This window comes from Entelurus aequoreus, linkage group LG23 (assembly GCF_033978785.1).
Source record: "Entelurus aequoreus isolate RoL-2023_Sb linkage group LG23, RoL_Eaeq_v1.1, whole genome shotgun sequence".
Taxonomy (NCBI): domain Eukaryota; kingdom Metazoa; phylum Chordata; class Actinopteri; order Syngnathiformes; family Syngnathidae; genus Entelurus; species Entelurus aequoreus.
This window is the reverse complement of record NC_084753.1, coordinates 14600719-14627793: the sequence shown is the minus strand read 5'-3', so window position 1 is coordinate 14627793 and position 27075 is coordinate 14600719. Positions and strand designations below refer to the sequence as shown.

At 38.6% G+C, this 27075-nt stretch overlaps 3 protein-coding genes across 16 annotated transcripts in view; 2 read left to right on the top strand and 1 right to left on the bottom strand.

The window, feature by feature from the left end:
- The window catches only part of LOC133640451 (cytospin-A-like), a 266085-nt gene extending 251737 nt beyond the window's left edge, over positions 1-14348 (top strand). For 10 of the 13 annotated variants that reach the window (XM_062033886.1, XM_062033884.1, XM_062033887.1 and 7 more), the window contains 7 exons: positions 2503-2587; positions 2644-2719; positions 3333-3369; positions 7189-7285; positions 7393-7509; positions 10277-10336; positions 13869-14348. In XM_062033886.1, coding sequence (XP_061889870.1) covers positions 2503-2587; positions 2644-2719; positions 3333-3369; positions 7189-7285; positions 7393-7509; positions 10277-10336; positions 13869-13958 — 562 coding nt within the window. In that variant the 3' untranslated portion in view covers positions 13959-14348. Of the gene's footprint in view, positions 1-2502; positions 2588-2643; positions 2720-2845; positions 3223-3332; positions 3370-7188; positions 7286-7392; positions 7510-10276; positions 10337-13868 lie in introns of those variants that run through there. The other 3 variants (XM_062033881.1, XM_062033888.1, XM_062033889.1) reach the window with 3 other exon arrangements.
- A 1021-nt stretch (positions 14349-15369) lies between these two features.
- On the bottom strand, positions 15370-24548 carry grcc10 (gene rich cluster, C10 gene). 2 transcript variants are annotated; one of them, XM_062033909.1, is made up of 4 exons: positions 24443-24548; positions 24075-24128; positions 20512-20688; positions 15370-15747 (listed from the first exon to the last, which is right to left on the bottom strand). In XM_062033909.1, exons 2-4 carry the CDS (start codon positions 24124-24126, stop codon positions 15608-15610), a joined length of 369 nt encoding a protein of 122 aa, XP_061889893.1. In that variant the 5' UTR covers positions 24127-24128; positions 24443-24548; the 3' UTR covers positions 15370-15607. The 2 variants fall into 2 exon arrangements, with proteins under 2 accessions (XP_061889893.1, XP_061889892.1); XM_062033908.1 differs by lacking the exon at positions 24443-24548 and having other exon boundaries at positions 24075-24162.
- saysd1 (SAYSVFN motif domain containing 1) lies at positions 24346-27018 on the top strand. The gene is made up of 2 exons (XM_062033907.1): positions 24346-24859; positions 26507-27018. The coding sequence occupies exons 1-2, from the start codon at positions 24710-24712 to the stop codon at positions 26828-26830; spliced, it is 474 nt and encodes a 157-aa protein (XP_061889891.1). The 5' UTR covers positions 24346-24709; the 3' UTR covers positions 26831-27018.
- Positions 27019-27075: the final 57 nt, after the last annotated feature.

The following is a 27075-nucleotide window of genomic DNA, read 5'->3' as shown; positions in this document are numbered from 1 at the left end:
CAGTACACGACACGTAAGAGGAGGACGGATCCATCCATAAATTAGTGGTGTCGATATTAAGGGTTGTATCAGTAAACGAGGGATACTAAAGTGATTAGGTCGATATTTTTATTTTCTCAAAATATTTTTTTTGCTGTTTTGGTAATGTTTGCAAACTCAGAATAATTCCATGGACACAGGAGGACCTTGAGGGCGAAAAACTAATATTTTACAGTAAATGAGTGGTAGATAGTTTTGGTTTAGTTATTGTGTACTATTGACTTTGTTTTGACAGGGTTTCCCCGGATCATTAAACAGCATTTAAAGTCATTACATGGATTTTGCGAAAGTATTTATTTCTGTTTTGAAAGTATTTATTTTGGACATGAATAAAAAAGAGAGAAAAAAACAACAACAAACGAGTAATGAAAATAAGATACTAAAACATAGTGATGTTTGGAACATGTGTACAGATGGAATGTTTACAACACATCTTTACAATTCATATTCCAACATATCCGAAAAGGAGTAGTTTTGGTCTAAAAATAATTTTGTAAAACAATTGTTCACTTCCTTTTTCAATCTTTAACACAACAACAATAAATGAATAAATCAATAAAAATCACATGACCGTTAAATTACTTTATGGTTCACATAATTTACTGAATATGTGATAGATTATTTTTTCTTTCATCAATAAGCTTTATTTTTATGGAGGTTAATTTATCTTTATTTTGAAAGGTTTTTTTGCACACTAAATTTATGTAACATTTTTTGCGTTTGAGTTATGCTGGCAATTTCATTAAATAAAAATTTGTGACCAAATTTGTGTTTTAAAAATGCAGTTTGTTAAAATACAGTGTTTTAAATTTTTTATTTTTTAAATCAGTGTAAAAAAAAAAAAAAAAAAAAAAAGCGGAGTCACATGACTGCCAACTTTAATTGGCTGGTTCTGAGACAGGATCAAGTGTGTCTTGAGTTTTGAAGCAACAAATATTTTGGCGCTGAATTTTTACACACTGAATTCTAAAACACCGTATTTAAACAAACAGAATTTGTAAACACCCAAATTTTGCTCACACATTTTTATTCAATGAGATTGTCAGGATAATTTGGCGCAAAAAAAAATCAAAATAAGTAGTGATGTGCAATACCAATGATTTTCTTTCCGATCCGAAAATTCAGGCTAGTATCGGCGATACCGATACTTTGTGCTAATATACGTGTCTGCTAAAATTTTTTAAATTTTGTATTTTTAAATATATCTAAAAACCAACAGTAAACATGTAAGAAAAAAGAGCAAATGTAATAAAAAAAAAGCTGACATTTTTAAACTAATAATTGATAATATACTTAGTCACCTATAACACAAAGTTTTGTCCTTAGATATATAGAATATCTGCTTTTAGCATTTAAAAAAATATATATGTCAAAATGCCTTCCCCCTTACTTGCCTTTTCAGTATAGTATAGTATAGTATAGTGTTTAGACAACCCTGATATAAACAATATAAAAATAAATATACTTAAAATCTAAATTAAGTTTAGTTAGTTAATTCAAAATAAAATACTAACTTATGAATTGTTCTAAAAATGACAACAACCATAATAAATGCTGTTAAATGTCTAACTGAACATTATTTTCATGCAGGCAGAATTTTTGACAAACTAGGTTATGCAGTTAACGGTATTAGTTTTATTGTAGTCTTACATTGGGAATAAAAAGAGTAAAAATGTTAGAAAAATAATATACTTAGTCACCTGTAACACAAAGTTGACACTGTTTTTATAATTTTTTTAGTTAAAAAAACATCAATTTGGCCCTCACATACTTAGACTTTGCAGTATGCAGCCCTGGGTGGAAAAAGTTTGAACACCTCTAATCAAAAGTATAAATATTTTGATTTGCGCATCGATATAACAATCTGGTATCGGCGGTATTAATATTTCAGTATCGATCCGCCAATCGCTTAAAAAAAACAAAAACTTTTGTGGAAACACAAATTAACCTCCGTACACTTTGATGGATAACTCGCTCTGACATTGTAAGTTAAGCAAATATTTAGATATTTATTTTCATTTGAACAAAAAGCGATTATAAGTAATGCATTATTAGGGGATAATAACTACATGCAGTACATGTATTTTTCTGTCAAAATGGAAAGTAATAGTACTTTTTTTGCAGGTGGGCCATATTTAATAGGGAAGACATTAAGCACAATTATACAATAAAAGTTGGTTAAAAGATGTTTGTATTGTGTGTGTGTGTGTATAAGTACTTTTTGAGCACATTACAATAGTGCGATAATTAGGACAACTCTGATCATCTTAACCACAATAATGTGATATGAAATGTTCATTTCAGTTGAGCAAAAAGGTAAATAAGCTGCATGGAGACATATTTGCTGACATAAAAACATGTTCATAGTTGTATTGATCACAGTAAATGCCCAAATATTTGTATGCAAGCTATGATCCAGTCAGATTGTCCACTTCATGAGTATTCCAAAATGTTCTCCTGCAGGAGTCTGTCTCGTCTTCCACTGCCAACCGACTCGTGTCAGAATAACAACGCCATCAACTCGGGCACGACGATGCCGCCGTGCAAGGTAGGGAAGGTGGACTATTCAAGTCCGGATGTTCCTCTAATCAACTTCCATTGCAGCGAGAAGAGTCGACGCGGGCCAGGAGGACGTCTCACGGTTTCAAACGTAGGGACAGCTGCTCCTGCTTCCATGCAGGTGCGTTGGTGAAACCTGGTGGACCGCGGTCCGCATCTGTGCCCAGGCGCCTTTTCTGCAAGGACCCTTTTTAATTTAGGACGACCGAAGCTTCTATTTTTAACACGCCCAACTTTTTCCTTCAAGGCATCACATTGGATCATGTGATTATTAGCCAGCCAGGTATTTGTGGGTTCCACTCTGGCCTGGACCTCTCTGTGTAGGTGTGAATGCGAGTGTGAATGCCACATGTGTAGCCCGCCTCCTGCCCAAAGGCGGCTGGGATAGGCTCCAGCTCTCCCAGGAAATGACCCGTCACTTTAAATTACTAATTCACCGCTTTACGGTAATAAATGGACCCGTGCACTGACCAATCGCGTGCGTTGTAATTTCGATCCCGCCCCCGTTTACTTGAAATCACAAAGTAGAGCGTGAGCCAAATAAAAGTCTGCGCCGGCAGCCGACAGAGGATGCGATAATTTGTACAGTAAGAGCAATGCTATTGGAAAAATGGAGGCACGGGCATGGAGTGCAAGAAGGTACGGTAAATGTGGAAGTCATGTTCAATCACAAGATGGCTGCCCGCGAGGCCGGTGGGTTTGTGTGAGTCTTACCCGTTTTGTGTTTGTTGCAGGAAAACCGGATGAAAACCTTAATTCGGACATCACAAAGTAAGTAGGCTCTTTACTGGGGTGTCCCCATACGATGCTGATATCGACTTGCATCTCCTACATGTGCAACACTCCAAAAGTCCTCCCATTGAACACCACATGTTTTAGGGAATTCATTTACAAAAGGTGAATATGTTAGGCTATGGGCTACTAGGCGCTAGCACAGACCTGGGCTAATGACGGCCCGGGGGCCACATGCGGCCCGTTGAGCTTTTCAATCTTAAGATTTTAAGATGTAAAGTGTACCTGCCATTATGATGTGCAGTAGGGATGTCCGATAATGGCTTTTTTCCGATATTCCGATATTGTCCAACTCTTTAATTACCGATACCGATATCTACCGATACCGATATATACAGTCGTGGAATTAACACATTATTATGCCTAATTTGGACAACCAGGTATGGTGAAGATAAGGTCCTTTTTAAAAAAATAAGATAAATAAATTAAAAACACTTTCTTGAATAAAAAAGGAAGTAAAACAATATAAAAACTGTTACATAGAAACTAGTAATTAATGAAAATGAGTAAAATTAACTGTTAAAGGTTAGTACTATTAGTGGACCAGCAGCACGCACAATCGTGTGTGCTTACGGACTGTATCCCTTGCAGACTGTATTGATATATATTGATATATAATGTAGGAACCAGAATATTAATAACAGAAAGAAACAACCCTTTTGTGTGAATGAATGTAAATGGGGGAGGGAGGTTTTTTGGGTTGGTGCACTAATTGTAAGTGTATCTTGTGTTTTTTATGTTGATTTAATAAAAATACTTTTTAAAAAAAATTATTTTAAAAAACCGATACATATAATAAAAAAACTGATACCGATAATTTCCGATATTACATTTTAACGCATTTATCGGCCGATAATATCGGCAGGCCGATATTATCGGACATCTCTAATGTGCAGTGATGTTTTCTAATGACCGTAAGTCTTCAACTATACTAAGTCTTTCAATGGTTGGAATCTGCATCATATACTAGTTACTATGGTTATCTAATTAGTTACTATGGTCATCTAATTACTTACTATGGTCATCTAATTACTTACTATGGTCATCTAATTACTTACTATGGTCACTATGAGGTATCTCAGATTGTAGGTGTTTTTTTTTCACTGTTGTATTTTGGTTGCGTTTCGGTTGATTGTAAAATATGTTGTCAATATTCAGTGTTTTATCATTCATAGTTAATATCGTAAATCCCACATTCTTTATTTTCATGTACATTCTGGGTGTCTCATTCAGTAAAAAAAATAATAATTCTATTCTGTTTTTTAAGGCGGTCTGTCATAACGTTTTTAGCTTTCAATCATTATTGTGAGGTTTTGTATTAGTGTTCCTAAAAATAGGTATACTGGCCCCTAGACACACCTTTTTATCTAAATCTGGACCCAGAGTAAAATAATTGCCCAGGCCTGCGCTAGCAGCTACACAACAGCTATGCACACAATAGCACACAAGCTATACATACATAATTAGTAATGTTGTGGCGGGCCACGTAAAACGAAAAATTGGCTTGGCAGGCCACGTAAAATGAAAAATAAGGTGGCGGGCCACGTAAAACGAAAAATTGGCTTGGCGGGCCACGCATACTTGCCAACCTTGAGACCTCCGAATTCGGGAGATGGGGGGGGCGGGGTTTGGTGGTAGCGGGCGGGGGTGTATATTGTAGCGTCCTGGAAGAGTTAGTGCTGCAAGGGATTCTGGGTATTTGTTCTGTTGTTACGGTGCGGATGTTCTCCCGAAATGTTTGTCATTCTTGTTTGGTGTGGGTTCACAGTGTGGCGCATATTTGTAACAGTGTTAAAGTTGTTTATACGGCCACCCTCAGTGTGACCTGTATGGCTGTTGATCAAGTATGCCTTGCAGTCACTCATGTGTGTGTGAAAACCGCATATATTATGTCACTGGGTCGGCACGCTGCATGAATGGAGGAAAAGCGAACGTGACGACAGGTTGTAGAGGACGCTAAAGACAGTGTCGTTAAGGCACGCCCGCAATATTGTTGTCCGGGTGGAAATCGGGAGAATGGTTGACCCGGGAGATTTTCGGGAGGGGCACTGAAATTCGGGAGTCTCCCGGGAAAATCAGGAGGGTTGGCAAGTATGGGGCCACGTAAAATTACAAATGACGTTGCGGGCCGTATAAAATGAAAAATGTTGTGGTCGGCCATGTAATATGACAAATTATTTATCGGGCTACATAAAACCAAAAATGACAAGGCACATCATGAAAAATTATGTGAGAGGCCACTTAAAATTAAAAATATGGTAGGCAATATTAAATACAAAATTTCGTGGGCCACAAAATGACAAATGATGCGGCGGCCCACGTAAATTGAAAACTGATGTGACAGTCTACATAATACGATGTGTCGTGCAACATAAAATGAAAGATGATGTGGCAGGCCACATAAAATGAAAATCATGTGGTGCACCACATAAAATGAAAAATGACGTGGAGGGCCACTTAAAATAAAAAAATATGGTGGACCATATCAAATTAAAAATGATGTAGTGGGCCACAAAATGACAAATGATGCGGGGGCCCACGTAAAATGAAAACTGGCGTGACAGGCTACATATTTGGCGTGCCGCGTAAAATGACAAATTATGTGGCGGGCCACATAAAATGAGACGTGACATGTAAAATGAAAAATTATGTGACAGGCTACATAAAATTATGTGGGAAGCCACATAAAATGAAAAGGCAGACCACGTAAAATAAAATAAAATGACGCAGCGGCCCACATAAAATGAAAACTTGCGTGACAGGCTACACAAAATGATGTGGCGTGACACATAAAATGAAAAATGATGAGGGCCACGTAACATGACATGGCGGGCTACATAAAATGACAAGGCGGGCCACGTAAAATGAAAATTAAGATACGTTTATTTCAAAGGGAACAATGCAATTTCATAAAGCACATAACCACACAAGGTTAAAACAGCCAGAATTAGCCAGAAGGCTCGTTTTCATATGTAGTCAAAAGACAAGGCGAGCCACGTAAAATGACAAATGATGTGACAGGCTACATACAATTATGTGGGGAGACCACCTTAAATTAAAAATGACAAGGCAGGCCACGTAAAATAAAAAATGCTGTGACGGGCTACATAAAATGAAAAATGACAAGACAGGCCTTGTGAAATAAAAAATTACATGACAGAACATGTAAAATGAAAAATGATGTGATGGACCACACAAAATGAAAAATTACGTGATGGACCACACAAAATGAAAAATGACTTGGCAGACCACATAAAAGGACAAGGCAGGCCACATGAAATTAAAAAAGACATGTCGGGCCACGATAGCATAAAAGCTAGACATCCGTCATAAGTGTCTTTTAATTGAACAATTGAATCTAAAACAGCAGATTTGTCAATATATACAAGTATCAAATAATTATAGTTGCATATTACTCCTACTGGAATGTCCAGTAACAAACATGTCTGCATTATTCAAAGTACCGCATCATGAGCCTATTTTATGAATTAGTGTGGCCACTTGGTGTCACCAAAAACACAATTATTACTCCACTTTAACTTAAAGATAGCATACGTCCATTTCAGATTGTTAATAACTAACTTAATGTTTTTTATAACAATTTCCACTTGATCAAACCTTTTTTTTTTTTTTTTTAAACATTCCACACTACATAACAGGATGAATATCCGCATCAGCCAATATTCAAGGCTCCACTATCGTTGTCGGAAGTGAAAACGTATCAGGACACCCCAACTCTTTACATAAATCTTTTATTTAAGTATTTAATAATGTACTCTAAGATGCTGACACTTTCAGACCTGCGGACGGCCTGCGCTCCGTGCTGCGGCGTCATGGCGGCTCCAAAAGAAACTCCCTGCTGCGCTGGTGTCAAGGTCTTACGCAGGAGTATGAGGTTCAAAAGCACAGCTTTTTTAAAAAAAACAAAAACAAAAAAACAACCAGAATGTGTTTTTAATTCCGGCTCAAAATCCAACTTGAACATGTTTGTTTGTGCGACAGAATATTGACATCACAAACTTCAGCACCAGTTGGGAGGACGGTTTGGCCTTCTGTGCCGTCTATCACAAGTACCTGCCCGATTGCATACCTTACAACTGCCTCAAGCCAGCAGACAAGGTACATGTTTCTGAAGTACTGCCTTCCTTCTGGAGCCCTGGCTCACAACTGGTGGTGTGGCTCCATGCCTGTGCAAAAGAAGAATCATAGTGAAATAGTCAGTGTCAAAGCCCTCTTCCCTTGAAATTCAATTATTAATCCTGAAAATAGAGCAATATTTTAACATACTGTAAAAAAAAATAGGAGAAGCCAACTTCTAGATCAGGAATGTCGTTTTTATCGCAATTATGGCTGCCCTCAGAAGGCCGCTTGATACTGTGAAAGAATATGAATATAAATTTATAAATGATATAATCCAAAACAGTTGCCTAAAGGAGTGAGGGATAACTTGCTTTTACATTGTAGGTCAGGTGATGAGCAGAAATTTAAGTACAATATTTTTGACAACTGAAATAAAGAAAAATCGCGTTGCATGATGAGATAATATTCATGTGTAGAATATATGCAAGTGCATGCAGTACATTTATTTCTCTGTCAAAACCCCCCCCAAAAAACGCATATGTTTAGTCAGAAAAGTCTTTTAATGTTTCTAGACTTTCGTAGGCCACCAAAAAATAAGGAGGTCCATATAAAATGACAAATGCTGGGGAAAACCAGACCACATAGAATGAAAAATGATGTGGCGGGCTATGTAAAAGAATTCCAGCAGGTCATACAAAAGGAAAAATTAAGGTGGCGGACTGCATAAAAGGAAAAATTATGTGGCAGGCAGCATAAAATGAAAAATTATGTGGCGGGTCGCATATATAAAAAATTGAGGCGGTCCACATAAAAGGAAAAATTATCTGGCAAGCCACCTAAAATGATACATGACATGGCGGGGCACATAAGGTGAAAAATGAAGTGGCGAGCCACGTGAAATGATGTGACGGTACATATAAGATGAAAAATTACATGGTAAGCCACATGAAATTATTCCAGCGAGTAACATAAAATGAAAAATGAGGTGACGGGCTACATAAAATAACATGGCAGGCCACTTCAAATGACAAATAAAATGGCGGGCCACGTAAAAAGACAAATGACGTAATGGCCCACATAAAACGACAAATAGAGTATCATACAATGATGTAGTGGGCCACATAAAATGACAAATGATGTGACGGGCCAGAAAAAATGACAAATACCATACAATAACGTGACGAGCCACATAAAATAATATGGCATGCCACATAAAAGGAAAAATGTGGCATGGCACATAAAATTATAAATTAAGTGTCAGGCTACATAAAATAATATGGCGGGCCAATTCAAATGACGTGATGGGCCACATAAAACGACAAATAGAATACCATACAAAGATGTAGTGGGCCACATCAAATGATAAATGAAGTGACAGGCCACATAAAATGACATAACATACTATACAATAACGTGACGAGCCACATAAAACATGGCATGCCACATAAAAGGAAAAATGTTGTAGCGGGCCACATAAAATTATAAATTTAGGGCTATATAAATAAACATTGATTGATTGATTGATAAATTAAGTGGCAGGCTACATAAAATAATATGGCGGGCAAATTCAAATGACAAATGAAGTGTCGGGCCACATAAAATGACAAATGACGTGATGGGCCACATAAAACGACAAATAGAATACCATACAAAGATGTAGTGGGCCACATCAAATGACAAATGATGTGACAGGCCACATAATATGACAAATAACATACTATACAATGACGTGGCGAGCCACATAAAATGAAACATGATGTGGCTGACTACAAAAAATAATATGGCGGGCCACATCAAATAAAAAATGACGTGACGAGCCACTTAAAATGACGAATGACGTGACGGGCCACATTAAATGACAAATGACGTGGTGGCTCACATAAAAAGAAAAATGATGTGGCAAGCTGCATAAAATAACATTGTCTGCCACATCAAATGACAAATGAAGTGGCCGGGCCACGTAAAATGACAAAAAACATACCGTACAATGACGTGGCGAGCCACATAAAATGAAAAATGATGACGCGGTCCACTTAAAATGACAGACGTGACATCTGACAGGCCACTTAAAATGACAAATGATGTGGCAGGCCACATTAAATGACAAATGATTATCATTGTAATATAAAACAGTAACACGAACAACTGTCAGGAGTTTATCTTTAATACCGTTAGTGCTTACATTGTACTATACTAAGAAACCATAGCAAACACTTTTTGCTCAAATAATTTTTAAACGTGTTGCTCCTGAAGTATTTATTAAACTTAAGTTGTTTTCTTTTCTTTTCATTAAGTGTAAGATATTTGAGCGGAAACATAAGGCTTGTTTGTTTATAGAGCACAAGGGGACTACAGATGAAAACTAGCCTTCTGGCTTTTTTAACCATGTGTAGTAATGTGTTTTATGAAATTGCAATGTCCCCTTTGAAATAAACGAAACTTAATCATAACAACTCGTACACAAGGCAATTACAGAAATTTCAAAAAGGCAAAAATAAAATGTTTTCAAATTTAAAATCAGAAAACAATCAGAAATACAATGAGAATAATTTAAAATAAAAATCAATCAACGAGGTGTAGATAAAATACTTTCAGTTGTCAAATGCACAATTAAGTGTTTTCAGCCTGGATTTGAACATTGCCGAAGTTGACGCCCGTCTTACAACTTCAGGAAGACTGATTGTGTGTCCCAAAGCCAAACCAGTTGAGAACCGTTACTCTGTAGGAGCCAATACTGTTCTAGTAACTGAAGAAATGTCAAAATGCTGCATTTTTATGTGCTTTTTGTGTTTTTGTTTTCCTCCAGAAGGGAAATTTGAATCTTGCTTTTAGGACAGGAGAGTCTGTTGGAATCACAGCCACTCTGGTGAGACTTTCTGTTTAAACCAAGTAAAATAGAGTTTTATTGTCATTATTACAGTGAACAGGTTCAAAGAACAACGGAATTGGAGCAGATCCCCCTAAGGCGCATACACAATAATTTAGTAATATAAATAGTAAAAAAAGATTAAAAAAGAAGATATGTATCTATATATATGTATATATCCACACACATGCACATATCCATACATATGCATATATATATACATATACACATATAACATTATTGCACATTATAGTCCGAAAAACAAAAAGACATGACACATGAGGACACGACGGACACATTGTGCTCACTCAGGCCTGTTTAAAGGCCTACTGAAATGAGATTTTCTTATTTAAACGGGGATAGCAGATCCATTCTATGTGTCATACTTGATCATTTTGCGATATTGCCATATTTTTGCTGAAAGGATTTAGTAGAGAACATCGACGATAAAGTTCGCAACTTTTGGTCGCTGATAAAAAAGCCTTGCATGTACCGGAAGTAGCGTGGCGTCACAGGTTGTGGAGCTCCTCACAGCTGCACATTGTTTACAATCATGGCCACTAGCAGCGAGAGCGATTCGGACTGAGAAAGCGACGATTTCCCCATTAATTTGAGCGAGGATGAAAGATTTGTGGATGAGGAAAGTGAGAGTGAAGGATTAGAGGGCAGTGGAAGCGATTCAGATAGGGAAGATGCTGTGAGAGGCGGGCGGGACCTGATATTCAACTGGGAATGACTAAAACAGTAAATAAACACAAGACATATATATACTCTATTAGCCACAACACAACCAGGCTTATATTTAATATGCCACAAATTAATACCGCATAACAAACACCTCCCCCCTCCCGTCCATATAACCCGCCAATACAAATCAAACACCCGCACAACACACTAAATCCCACAGCCCAAAGTACCGTTCACCTCACCAAAGTTCGTACAGCACATATATTTCCCTAAAGTTACGTACGTGACATGCACATAGCGGCACGCACGTACGGGCAAGCGATCAAATGTTTGGAAGCCGCAGCTGCTTATTCACGGTACCACGTATCCAACTTAAAGTCCTCCTGGTAAGAGTCTCTGTTGTCCCAGTTCTCCACAGGCCAATGGTAAAGCTTGACTGTCATCTTCGGGAATGTAAACAATGAAACACCGGCTACGTGTTTATGTTGCTGCAGCCAGTCGCTAATACACCGCTTCCCACCTACAGTTTTCTTCTTTGCTGTCTCCATTGTTCATTAAACAAATTGCAAAAGATTCACCAACACAGATGTCCAGAATACTGTGGAATTTTGCGATGAAAACAGACGACTTAATAGCTGGCCACAATGGTGTCCCAATATGTTCGCTACAATCCGTGACGTCACGCGCAGACGTCATCATACCGAGACGTTTTCAGCAGGATATTTCGCGGGAAATTTAAAATTGCACTTTACTAATCTAACCCGGCCGTATTGGCATGTGTTGCAATGTTAAGATTTCATCATTAATATATAAACTATCAGACTGCGTGGTCGGTAGTAGTGGGTTTCAGTAGGCCTTTAATACTACTATGGCTCTTGGGTAAAAATGTTTTTTTAGTCTATTTGTGCCCGCTTTTAGCACCCTATAGCGTCTGCCCGAGGGTAGCAGTTCTAGGTGGCAGTGCCCGGGATGGGATGGGTCTTTCAGGATGCTCTGTGCTTTCCTGAGACAGCGGGAGCTATACAGGTCAGCCAGGGGGGGAGGGGGCATTCGATGATCTTCTGGGCGGTCTTTACGACCCTCTGGAGCGCCGTTCTCTCTGTGGCCGTGCAGCTGCTGAACCACACGCAGATGCCGTAGGTCAGGATGCTCTCAATAGAGCACCGCTAGGACACCAGCAGTTCCTGTGAGAGGTGGTTGTTTCTGAGTATTCTCAGGAAGTGCAGTCTCTGGTGTGCCTTCTTGATGTTAGCCGTGGTGTTGGTGCTCCAGGTTAGGTTGTCGTCCAGGTGGACTCCCAGGAAGCGGAAGTCGGAGACCCTCTCCACGCAGTCACCGCTGATGACCAGGGGCAGGCTGTCTGTTTTTTTCCTCCTGAAGTCTATGACCAGCTCCTTGGTCTTGGAGGTGTTCAGGGCCAGGTTGTTTACTGTGCACCACTCCCGATATGCAGCCTCGTCTCCCCCCGAGTACAGTGAAAAGGTCTTTGCATCCTAGTTGTCGTTTTGGAGGTGTTGACATCGGCATGTAAAAATGCTAATCAGTAGCATGCCAATAGCAAAGCCAATGCATATTAGCATCAAGCTAGCACATTTTTAGGAAAGCGGAGCCTTACTTAACTTACATTGGAGCGTTTTTTTTTTTAGTACCGGTAAATTTTTTTGTTGGCTTTGAAAATGGCAACATTACCTAGAGGGAGTTTGACTGAGTCCGCTCTCAGTGCTGCTGGAGTGATCGCCAAAGTGCAATGAACTGGCTGAGTCGGCGATGTGACGTCAGGCACAAGCCAAGTACCGTAACATGGCACCGTTGCACCGTGGTAAGACCGGTGGAATTCAGTCGGTGCCAAAAAAGTACGGGGTTCGGTATCCATTCCCAATTTTCTCGCTGTATGCAGCTAACTAGTTTTCTTTATGTACAGTATTGACTTGCAGTAATGCGTTTTGTAATTACGAAGTGGCTAAATTTGATATACAAATATTGTAAATCTTTTTTTTTTAAGGAAATAAATAATTTACATGTTTTACATAAGTGTTTTCAATGGAACAATATTGCAGTCTAAAACAGTGCGTGTGTGTGTGTGTATATATATATACATATATGTATGTATGTGTGTATATATATATATATATATATATATATATATATATATACATATATGTATGTATGTGTGTATATATATATATATATATATATATATATATATATATATATATATATATATATATGAGAGAGAGAGCGAGAATACGGTTAATAAAAATCGTGATCCGGGTGTGAATAGATTTAATTATTTTTCTTTTCTTTTTTTTTGGAATCATTTCTATAAACAAGTATCAAATAATTATAGTTTCATATTACTTACACATACTAGTCTCCCAGGCAGAACGTATTAAAAAAGTATCCAGTAACAAACGCATCCGCAGCATGCACTTAATGAACTATTGTGGCCACTAGGTGTTGCCAAAAAACAATTGGCACTCCACTTCAACTTAAAGACAGCATATATCTAGTCCAGACGGTTAATAGTAAATAGGTTTGTGTTTTTCACACCAACTATTGTTCTGTTTGATTTATTTCACTTGATCAAACCTTTTTTTTTTTTGTAAACATTATACACTACAAAATAAAAGTATATAGCGAGTATTATCATATTGCAGCAATATTGGTATTGGCCTAACCTCAAGGCTCCAGTATTGATGATATGCCATTGGAAGAGATTAGCCTTGTTGCTGAGTCAGCATAAAATAAAAGCCTATGCAGTTATGTACTTTGTGGTTCTCGCTGCATTGATGTTTCTGCATCCTGCTCACGTCCTCTTGCTGTCTTCCATGGGGACCGCTGGCAGTCAACGGAGGATATGCTGAAGCCGGACGGTCCAGAATGGCAGAAGGTCTTGCGCTACGTGGAAAGCATATTTCATCATTTTGAGAAGTGAGGTACCATCATTTTTGCTCCTCCGCCTGCTCCGAGACCTCGTCTGCAATGACGACTAGGCCTCCTTTTATGGATCTTTCAAGGAAGAACTGCCAAAGTTGTATTTGTACCTTTTTGCACTGTACACCAGATTACTTAATTGCACTTTTGTTTTTGGTGATGCACTGGTTTGCACCTACTCTTATTTTGAAAGAAAAGTTGCACTGTAATGGAAACGATGCACTTTAGTCCTCGCCGGTACATTAAGTTTCATCATGTGCGGTTTGTCACATGAACCCGGTTTTAATGTTAAATAGTTACACAGGAAAGTGTCTTTAAAAAAAATAATGTATTAGAAGTTGTTGCTCAAAGTTTATGCAATAATAAAGATAAAATGTGAAAACAATGTTAACATGTTTCAATTTTTAACTGCTTGCAAGCCCTAAACTAGATTATTATATTTTTTTTATACAAAAATAACTTAGACTTTTAACAAGGCCACCAAAACACAACATATGTCCAATAAATAATACTAATAATTCACGGGCATGTGAACCAACAGGTGGCAACAAATCTGCCACAAAGTTTACAGAATACACATTTTAGGAAAGTCTTTTTTTAACCATAAAATGGAAGTTGTTGCATGAAGAGTTTATGCAGTATTAAATATATCTAAAAAAAAAAAAGGTTAATGTTTTACCACATGCAAGCCCCAAAATAAATTTTCACATACAAAAAAGAACGTCAAGGCCACCAAAACACAGCCCTAATATAACCTAAATGTTATAAAATTTCTGTCTAATGAGCCGAATATGCACAGTGCAATTCGTATAAATGTATACGTGAAAACCAGCAGGTGGTGCCAAATCTGCCACAAGTTTCTAGAACACACGTTTTAGGAAAGGGTTTTTCCAACCATGGAATGGAAGTTGTTGCATAATAAAGATAATATGAAAACAGTGTTAACATGTTTTTAGCTTAACCGCTTGCAAGCCCCAAAATTAATTTTTACATAAATTTACTTCATGACTCCAAGGCAACATAAATCCAATAAAGTATGTCAGTCTGAGCAGAATATGCACGGTGCAATTTGTATGAATTTATACATGCAAACCAGCGGGTGGCGCCAAATCTTTCTTACGTTAAACAGCAGAATACAGATTCTAAGTGTTTTTTTTGTAACCATAGAAATGAAGTTTATGCAATACAAATATAAACTAACATGTTTTTGGTTTAACCACATGCAAGTCCCAAAATGCATTTTTACATTAAAAAATAACCTAAAGGCCACCAAAACACAACTCCAAGCCAACATAAGTCCAGTAAAAAATGTCAAGTCTATTGAGCAGAAGATGGACAGTGCAATTTGAACGAATTTATACGTGCAAACCAGCAGTGGCGCCAAGTCTCTTTCCCAAGTTAACAAACATGTCTCCTGAAAACAAAACATTTATTAACATATTGTGTATAAAACAATGTGGTTCATGAAAAATGTCGATAAATACAACCACAAATGCACGCTAATGTCATAAACAATTTATCAGTTTTCCAGGACATGAAATGACATGTTCATGATGACAGATGGGAGGTTGATAATTGAAAATGCAAATATGGAATGACATTTAAGGTGATATTGCAGACAATCACTTGATACGGGCACTTGGATGGTTCCTATGAGGCTGGAATGGCGCCACCTATAGGCGGCGTTGACAGTGGTGGCAGGAGGAGGGACTTGAGTTTCACCGACATGGCCGCTATTTCCGGGTCTTGGGTTTCGTACATCTTCACCAATCGGGCAAATTTGAGGACACCTAAAAAGAGAAGCGGACCCACAATCAAATTGCTGTTGGAATGAATACTATATATCACAACAAACCTACATTTATTCGGGTCACGATACAACCATTTCATTAGCCGATACCTGTGAATTTCCTGCAGTCTCAATACCATGATAAAAATAAACTAATTTGTGAAACTGAAGCAATACAAAGGGGCATAACACTTGTAAATGTGTTGGCATATTAGCTAATGCTAACAACACTAGTGTCATTACATTCCGATAGCACGTACAAAATGTATTAAAACACTCCTACAGACATCACACATGGGACAGTTTAGTAAGCATAAACAGTTTTAGTTATATTGTAAAACTTATAAAAGTCGCTTGGAGTGATGAATAAAGAATACACGCGAAGAAACGCTATGGATGGCTAGAAGACGGAACGGCCCTTGTACTTCCGGTTCAACGCTTATAACCCAGTGGTTAACCTTGTTGGAGGTACCGAACCACATTAGTTTCATATGCACATTCACCGAACCCTTCTTTAGTGAAAAATAAAATGTTTTTTTTTTTCAAATTCAAGACAAAGTTATGTTTTTGGTAACACTTTAGTGTGGGGAACATATTCTAAGTAACAAAGACTTAATTTAGACTTATTTGTTTATGGTTAGGATTAGAGCGTTAGGGCCAGGGTTAGGGTTATATTAAGGCATTATTAAGTACTTAATAATGACTAGTTAAAGGCCTACTGAAAGCCACTACTACCGACCACGAAGTCTGATAGTTTATATATCATTGATGAAATCTTAACATTGCAACACATGCCAATACGGCCGGGTTAACTTATAAAGTGCAATTTTAAAATTCCCGCCCCGCTTCCGGTTGAAAAACTCCTTTGGATATGATTTCTGCGCGTGACGTCACAAAATCCACGGAAGTGGTTGTACCCCATCGACCCGATACAAAAACCTCTTGTTTTCTTCGACAAAATTCCACAGTATTCTGGACATCTGTGTTGGTGAATCTTTTGCAATTTGTTTAATGAACAATGGAGGCTGCAAAGAAGAACGTTGTAGGTGGGATCGATCGGTGTCTTAGCGGCTAAGTACAAGACTTACAGCAACACAACAAGGACTACTTACTATGCCTAGCCGATGCTTGCCGCCAAACCCACGGATGAAGTCCTTCGTCGCGCCGTCGATCGCTGGAACGCAGGTGAGCACGGCTGTTGATGGGAACATGAGGGATGGCTGGCGTAGGTGGAGCGCTAATGTTTTTATCATAGTTCTGTGAGGTCCGGTTGCTAAGTTGCTAAATTAGCCTTAGCGTCGTTAGCAACAGCATTGTTAAGCCTTACCAGGCTGAGAATTTTTAACCGTGTAGTTACATGTACATGGTTTAATAGTATTGTTGATCTTCTGTCTATCCTTCCAGTCAGGGGTTTATTTCTTGTTTCTATCTTCATTTGAGAACGATGCTATCACGTTAGCTCAGTAGCTAAGTGTGTCACCGATGTATTGTCGTGGAGATAAAAGTCACTTTAAATGTCCATTTCGCGTGCTCGACTCTCATTTTCAAGAGGATATAGTATCCGAGGTGGTTTAAAATACAAATCTGTGATCCACAATAGAAAAAGGAGAGCGTGTGGAATCCAATGAACCAGCTTGTACCTAAGTTACGGTCAGAGCGAAAAAAGATTCGTCCATCACTGCCTCTCGAGTCCTTCACTGTAACGTTCCTCATCTACGAATCTTTCATCCTCGCTCAAATTAATGGGGTAATCGTCGCTTTGTCGCTCCGAATCTCTCGCTCCATTGTAAACAACGGGGAATTGTGAGGAATACTAGCTCCTGTGACGTCACGCTACTTCCGTTACAGGCAGGGCTTTTTTTTATCAGCGAGCAAAAGTTGCGAACTTTATCGTCCATTTTCTCTACTAAATCCTTTCAGCAAAAATATGGCAATATCGCGAAATGATCAAGTATGACACATAGAATGGATCTGCTATTCCCGTTTAAATTAAAAAAATTCATTTCAGTAGGCCTTTAAGAGCTAGTATGTTACTAATTTGCATGTTAAGCAACTAATTAATGGTGAATATGTTCCCCATTCTAAAGTGTTACCATGTTTTTTTTTACTGGTGCACAAAATGAACCGTGCATGAACATCACCTTGTTCAAACAACAAAACCAACACAGTGCATAAACTCACAACACATTACACACCTGCAAATCAGTGTGACTTCTGCTGTTGCCGTATCCATAATACGCCAATAGGGAGACATTTTTATTTACACGATGAGTCGGGTGTGTTTTGACCTCCGCCGAACCCCTGAGGCCGACTCACCAAACCCCTAGGGTTCGATCGAACCCAGGTTAAGAACCACTGTTATAACCGCAGGAAACATTGTAAATGTTCATCCAGCAGCACCTGCAGCAAGCGAACTTGTCCAAAAGATGGCGCCATAGCACAAACACCATTTCAGCGCGTCTCTGAATGTGTTTTAGAAAAACTGTTGCCGTTATGAACATCAGCGAAGAAAAATCCATAAATTAGTCGCACCGTTTTATAAGCCGCAGGGTTCAAAGTGTAGAGAAAAAGTAGCGACTTATAGTCCGGAATTTACGGTACTTTTAAATTCACTCTATTTAAAACTAAACCAATTTTAAGTGAATATTTGTGGTTTTATTTATTAGTATCAACATTTTAGCCTTTTTTCCCCCATTACATTGTTTTTTGCTCTATTTTATTTCTCCACTGTGCCATAAAAGAAGTGCGTTAAGCAAACGGTCCCCCCAGGCCCCACTTTGCCTTCCTGGTGAAAGAAGTAAAGCACTGGAGTTCCAAGTGTTGTCAAACGACAAGAGTCTCTCTAAGATGTTTTCTTCGCACTTACAGAAGCGATAAAGGTTGGCTTGCACACTTTGGTCCCTGGGCTTGTGGTGGCGGAGCTCCACTCTCACTCGCGCAGTGAATACTTTCATGCTCGCAAAATACACCCCTTTGTCACTTTTATTGTGCAACTCTACTTGCTAAATGTAGCAACTAAACAAACCGCCTCTTTATTTCAGTGCTTTAAAAATGGTGGGTGAGGGGCGTGCGATATTGTAATAATGTTTAGTGTAATAAACATCTTGACACATACAAGTAAAAAAATTAACATTAATTTTTGGGGGGGCGTGAGAGGTAAAAAATGAAGAACCACTGGTTTAGTAAATTATTTTACTCTTGTAAGATAAAAAAAAAAAAAAAAAAGCCTGTATTATAACAAAATGTATCCTCTCTGCTACTGACTCTTCTTATTTGGACCATTTCCCTCATTCTGTTTGGGGGGGGGGGGACGGGGGGACGTGGGTGAGAGGCAATATTGTAATAGCATGTTTAGTGTAATAAATAACTATCTTGACTAGAGATGTCCGATAAATGCTTTAAAATGTAATATCGTAAATGATCGGTATCGGGTTTTTATTATCGGTTTAGTTTTTTTTTTAAATTAAATCAACATAAAAAACACAAGATACACTTACAATTAGTGCACCAACCCAAAAAACCTCCCTCCCCCATTCACACTCATTCACACAAAAGGGTTGTTTCTTTCTGTTATTAATATTCTGGTTCCTACATTATATATCAATATATATCAATACAGTCTGCAAGGGATACAGTCCGTAAGCACACATGATTGTGCGTGCTGCTGGTCCACTAATAGTACTAACCTTTAACAGTTAATTTTACTCATTTTCATTAATTACTAGTTTCTATGTAACTGTTTTTATATTGTTTTACTTTCTTTTTTATTCAAGAAAATGTTTTTAATTTATTTATCTTATTTTATTATTATTTTTAAAAAGGACATTATCTTCACCATAACTGGTTGTCCAAATTAGGCATAATAATGTGTTAATTCCACGACTGTATATATCGGTATCGGTTGATATCGGTATCTGTAATTAAGAGTTGGACAATATCGGAATATCGGCTATCGGCAGAAAGCCATTATCGGACATCCCTAATCTTGACACATACAAGTAAAAAAATAAAACATTTTAGGGGGGCATGAAAAACATTTCTGTCCTTAAGGGGGGAAAAATGGAGAAACACTGGTTTAGTAACTTATTTTTACGTTTTTATGACAAAAATGACCTGTATTGTAACTAAAAGTGTATATTCTCGGCTACTGACTCTCATTTGGACTATTTCCTCATTCTGTTGGGGCGGGGGGCGTGCGCCATGAGGTGTCGTGGGAAAACATGGGTGAGAGGCAATATTGTAATAGCCTGTTTAGCGTAATAAATAACTATCTTGACACATAAGAGTACAAAAATAAACAATTTCAGGGGGGCATGAAAACAATTCTGTCCTCAGGGGGAGCGTGAGGGGGAAAAAAATGGAGAACCACTGGTTTAATAACTTTTTTTACATTTTTATGACAAAAATGGCCTGTATTGTAACTACATGTATCTTCTCAGCTACTGACTCTTTTTATTTGGACTATTTCCTCATTCTGGGGCGGGGGTGCGTGCACCATGAGGTGTCGGGAGAAAGGGTGTGTGAGAGGCAATATTGTAACAGAATATTTAGTGTTAATGAACAACTATCTTGACACATGTAGGTAAAAAAAAACAACTTCAGGGAGGCGTGAAAAAATGCATCCCTCCTTTTTGCCATACACTTGTATGGCAAAAATGGCCTGTATTGTAACTAAACGTGTATCCTCTCTGCTACTGACTCTTCTTAATCGGACTATTTCCTCGATCTGTCACAAGGTCACGAAACAGGTAGATGACCGTCTCACCTTCTCCTTCATTGTTGAATCCGTAAGCTTTGATGACTTCCTGTTGAATCTGAGTGGCCAAGGGGAGCACCAGCTGCAGCATCTTGCCCATGTCGTTGCAGGCGCTCTCCCGGGCCTCCTCCATCCTGACCGCGTTCTCTGGGACCGCGAAGGCCTGGATCACCTCACTGAGCACCACTGCGCCACACACACACAAAAATAATAATCCATCCATCCATTTGCTACCGCTTGTCCCTTTTGGGGTGGCGGGGGGTGCTGGAGCCTATCTCAGCTGCATTCGGCGGAAGGCGGTGTACACCCTGGACAAGTCGCCACCTCATCACAGGGCCAACACAGATAGACAACATTCACACTTTGATCACTATAATTACATCAATTGTGTCATCACAATTCTTTCTTTCTATGCACTTTCAGTGCTAAACAGTACCATCCAGTGGCCAAATGGAATGTAGTTTTGGGTTATTTCTATGCCAAAACTCAGTTTTATTCAGATTTCTGGTGAAACGGGAGACAATATTTGTTGTGTACATGCTACAGTATGTACACAACAAATATTAACTAATGTGAATTCCGGACTATAAGCCGCCACTTTTTCCCCACGCTTTCAACCCTGCGGCTTATAAAATGGTGCGGCAAATTTATGGATTTTTCTTCGCTGACGGCCACAATGCAAACGGTTTTCATAAAACAAATGCATTGTAATGGTGTGGTTTTGTTTGTGCTATGGCATCTTTTGGACGAGTTTGAGTGCCGTTCCGTCTTCTAGTCGTCCATAGCGTTCTATTCATCACTCCAAGCAATGTTTGTAAGTTTTACAATGTAACTAAAACAATTCTTACTTACCAAACCTATTTGTACGTGCTATCATAATGTAAATAAGCTAGCGTCGTTAGCATTAGCTGATATGCTAACACTTTTACGAGTGTCTGTGTTGGTATTAACTTACAATAACATTCTTTTTGTATTGTTTCAGTTTCACAAATTCCTCAGTAAATTCACCAAGACATCACTGTGGAGTTATTTAGTCAGTTCAGCTGATGGGAGAGCTAGCTTCCGCAGCTGGTGGGTCCATGACGATGACTTCTGTTGTTTGATCAGCCGTTTTACTGCCGTGTTACAGACACCATTGGGAAACAATTAAGGGTAAACATTTACAAAATAATTATGTGTAAATAATTTGACAACATATACCTGCGGCTTATAGTCCGATGCAACTAATATATGGTAATATTTTTCCCCTGAAATTTAGAGGGTGCGGCTTGTATATAGTCCAGAAAATACTGTAATTGACGGCAGTAGGGCTGGGTTAGTTTTTGCCTCATCCCTCACTTGAAGCGTGAATGAAGAATACACTACCGACCTGATAAGTCTACAAGAGAGAGACATGATGCACTATTATCTGCTCACAGGTGTCACCTGGTGGTTGTTTGAGCACACTGCAGCTAGTCCTGGATAGTCCCACTCCATGCAGGATTCTCACAGGAATTAGGCTAGTCCTGGATAGTCCCACTCCATGCAGGATTCTCACAGGAATTAGGCAAAAACACATCCTTACCAACTGTTTATAGTATGCAGTCCATTGGAACTGCCTGAAGTCTCACCTCGCTTTAATTATTTTACTAAATTTAACTTTGTTTACTAAATGTGTACATTGCTTTTTGAATTATACATGTTATATTTGTTTCTAAGTTATAAACATCTTAGATTTTATTCAGTAAAAATCAACACATTTTTTCAATTTTTTTTTTTTTAACTGATTTTGGAGCCAATTGCCTACTAAAGAGCTGTGAATCTTTAGGCACCACACGATTCAATTCTTGGTTGTAACGATTCCACCGGCAGGCCGATATTATCGGACATCTGTAATTTAAAAAATATATTGTTTTAGGACATCTACACGCAACCAGAAGGGGCGTTTCTAACCAGTAACCTGTTTTGTAAAAAAAAATAAAAAAATAGAATCATTATCCCAAATAATACATTACGAGAGTGTGTTTGAATTGGGAATCATTTCTGAATCAAATCATCACCCGTGAAATCGGATTGAATTGTTGGGTGCCCAAGTTAAAAGTTAAAGTTTGTGAATTATATTTATATAGCGCTTTTCTCTAGTGACTCAAAGCGCTTTACGTTAAAGTACTAATGATTGTCACACACACACACTTGGTGTGGTGAATTTAACCTCTGCATTTGACCCATCCCCTTGTTCACCCCGTGGGAGGTGAGGGGAGCAGTGAGCAGCAGCGGTGGCCGCGCCCGGGAATCATTTTGGTGATTCAACCCCAAATTCCAACCTCTTGATGCTGAGTGCCAAGCAGAGAGGTAATGGGTCCCATTTTTTATAGTCTCTGGTATGACTCGGCTGGGTTTGAACTCACGACCTACCGATCTCAGGGCGAACACTCTAAACTAAGGATGATGTTCGAAACCGCTTCTCCCGGTTGTTCGATAAGAAAAGAACCGATTCCATGGACTCTAATCCCTTTTTGAGAACCGGGTCCCGTTATCGAGGCCACTATAGTAAAGAAAAAGAATTGGTTCTTTATTTGAATCCCTGGGAACAAATCCCTTTTTTTACTAGGAAATGCCCTGTGGCACGTCCCAGGAATAGACATAGCTCAGTCATTAGGCGGCAGATACAGAAAGCAGCAACAACAATAGACCGGAAAAAACGCCTCAAGGCATGGCTTCATTTTACAAAAAAATACTACGAGGAAACTGCTATCTGCAATTATTGCCAGGCTTCGCTCTCATGTAAGGGGTGTGGAGTAAAACAAGCATGTTGAAACATGTTCAGGCTGCACATAACCTGAAGGTTAAAGAAAGGTGTCGTGGAGAAGCAGCGACGAAGCACGCCCCTCTTCAACCTGCAGCGCCAATTCCAGTGATAGTGGCGGTGAGTAACTAACGTTAACTGTTGCCGGTTAATTTCCATATATGCTCACTCGTAGCCTACAACAGTGGTCCCCAACCACCGGGCCACGGCCTGGTACCGGTCCGTGGATCGATTGGTACCGGGCCGCACAAGAAATACATGTTTTTGTTTTTTTTTAATTAAATCAACAAAAAACACAAGATACACTTACAATTAGTATACCAACCCAAAAAAAAACCCTCCCCCATTTATACTCATTCACACAAAAGGGTTGTTTCTTTCTGTTATTAATATTTCTGGTTCCTACATTATATATCAATAGTCTGCAGGGATACAGTCCATAAGCACACATGATTGTATTTTTTTATGACAAAAAAATAAAAATACCATACCATGAGTAACAGTCAATATTTATTTTTTTTAGGGTGGTAACAGTCAATATTTATTTTTATTTTTTTCTTGTAAAATAAAAGTGAGCTTTTGTTAAACCAAATGTTTTTTTTCCCCATACACAACAATCTATCTGGATTCGATAAGAGAATCGATAATTTCTTATCAAACATCATCCCTACTCTTAACCACAAGGCCACTGAGCAATATTTGGTTGTACGGGAAAGAACACATAAGCAGTTTTGAAGGTATATAACTTTTTTGTTTCTCCAAATACACCTGTGTTTTGACCTCTCACCTCTGGTCTGCTCCACAGTCAGAGTGGGCTGCTGTGCGGGGGCAGAGGCCATGTCTGCAAGAAAAGGAGAGACAGTAAAAGCTATCATTTCTACTGTATTGTCATCGTCATAATCAGAGAGGACTGGGCAATAAAAATAGTTGCAACACATGTTTACATTCTGTAATACTCACACTAAAGCTCTTGCTAACCATAATGAGGATGGTACAGTAGCTATAATGACAACATCTTGAATGAGGTGTGGCTATGATGACTCGCGACGGCGGTTTTAATCGATCATATACATTTCCAATGACAACATGTGACGTTTAAGCACATAAAGCCTGCATATTAATCGACAACGTGCATCATAATACAATCAAACTCACCACCACGTTAACAACAAGCTAGCTGCATCCAAAACACTCAGCGGCGGGTAAACGGCACCCTTGCGACATCACACTCTCCTTTCCGGCAGTACGCTCTCCTTTCCGGCAGACGTGCTGGCAAAGTGTAAACAAGGAAGGCTGAGCCCACAATGGCCGTCATAGTACTTTTTATTCAACGCCTGACGTTGGAATCAGTTTAAAAAGCAGCCACAGGAAGGTTGTATTCATATATTATTCGCCGTGTGGACTTTATACGTTTGTTGACAAATGGAGCAGAAGCTTGCAGAGTTTAGGGCACGTCGACAGGCTGAAAAGACACCTGGCGACGAGCATACGGACACTTTGGATAAAGAAACCGAAAGTGTGGTACAATTGGAGCCTTTGGAACACTCTTTAGGCAAGAACTCTCAAATACAGGTGAGACGGTAGTGTGGATATAGGAACTAGCTGTACTTATAAAAACGTGGCTCTCCAAGTACCACCATAACGACCAACATTAAAATACAGAAGTGCAGTAGGCCTAAGTATTCATTAAAAACAAGGCAGATGTTTTATTTAACAAGTATATTTGATATGTTTGCCCACTGGCACACAGTTTGAACAGTAAGGCATTGTTTGAATACAGGAAAATAAAACAATCTTGATTTTTTTTGTACGTACCACAGTTTGAGAATCACCGTTCTAAAATATTGATTATAGTTTCATAAGGGTTTTGATTTCATTGTCAACATTCCATAAAGTGGTACTTTTATCCCCATGCTATGACAGATTTTGATTTTGATTTGATTTTTATTAAGTATCTCCATTAGCTGGTTGCCTCAACAACCCACTAGTCTTCCTGGGGTCCACAACTCAATACAATTACAAGTAAAAGCATATAATTATAACTACACAATACAGAAAAAAATAAAAGCATCAATAATAAACAAGCAAACAATTTACAGTCACAGGATAATAATTACCATATAAATATAACTACACAATATGAAACCAAACAAATCATCAACGAGCAAACTAATTTAAAGACTCAGATAAAATATTACTTTCTTTTTAAAAACCTGTTTGCTTTCAATGCCTGTGAGAATTGGAGGCAGGTTATTCCAGAGCGATAAAGATCTATAAGTAAAAGATTTCCGCAAAGCATTCTTCCTGGGACGAGGGAGTACAAAATGCCCCTCACTGGACGCCCTGGTATTATGATCATGTATAGTGCTAATGTGAACTATTTGGGCCATGAGAAAAGCAGGAGTTTTACTACCGGTTACTGATTTGAACAATATAAGAGTATTAGCTGACAACCTGTTCTGCACTGTTAGCCAGGAAAGAGAAGCATTTTATTTGGTTCACATTGGTTCTTAGTGAACAACCAAGAACCAGCCTTGCTGCCCTATTCTGGACAGCAAGATCATTATCTAAAATGTTATTTCTATGGAGGTTAATTTGTGTCTGTATTTCGCAAGCTTTTTTTGGACATGTGAATTTTTACACACTTAATTTTAGTTTTTTAAGAAACTGAATGTGAGTGTGAATGTTGTCTCTCTGTGTTGGCCCTGCGATGAGGTGGCGACTTGTCCAGGGTGTACCCCGCCTTCCGCCCGAATGCAGCTGAAATAGGCTCCAGCACCCCCCGCAACCCTGAAAAGGGACAAGCGGTAGAAAATGAATGGATGGATGGATGAATTTTAAATTGTACTCAAAAAATTGTATTCAATTCTATCAGCACAATTTGAAAACAAAAATTCAGTTTACAAAATTCAAACGCAAAAATATAAGTTACATAAATTCACTGTCAAAAAAAATATTTTGCAATAAACTTACTTTAATTAAAACTATTTAATTAAATTACTTTGCTTGGACACTGAATTCGTCTAACTGATTTGTTTCCGTTTCAATTTTGTGTGTGTTTAAAATATTCAGTGTGTAAAAAATTTAGTGGAAAAAAATCCAGCCCTTCTTGGCACCTGTGGTTCTGACTTTTGGAGCAATAAATGATACATTTTGCACACATAAAATTGCTCCATGCATGGACAAACAAAAATGTACACGACTATTGTGTTTCTGCAGGGTGGTAAAGACCGGCTGCCGGACAGCGCCCAAGGAAGTGGGCTGGCCAGACTCAAATATCTCACATCAAGCATCACTTGGCTCAAAGTTCTGCTCTGGGTGGTCCTGCTGGGCTTTTTTTCAGAACTGGAGTTTGGTTTGGCGTTCTTCCTCACCTCCCTCTTCTACTGGCTGTATGCAGGACTGCGCAGCCCGGCAGCGAGGAGGCCCGGAGAAATGAGCGCTTATTCGGTCTTCAATCCAAACTGTCAGCCTCTGTTGGGTACTCTCACTGCAGAGCAGCTGGAGGGGGAGATGGGTTACAGACCCCAGGCACACACATGAAATGATTCTAAACTACTTCGTGTAAAGTGTATTATGTCCATTTTCGTTTTATATTTGAACGTGTGTGTTATTAAGGAAAGGGATTGTCTTGCACATATGCAGTTTAAGATCATGCTAATTTCTCAACTAACTTAACCTCTATTTCAATTGTATTATATAATGTACAGCCTAATAATAATTAAAAATGCGCAAATTATATATTTAAAAAGGGTGTCGTACTTTTTTCTCAGAGCTTTTTCCCCCCT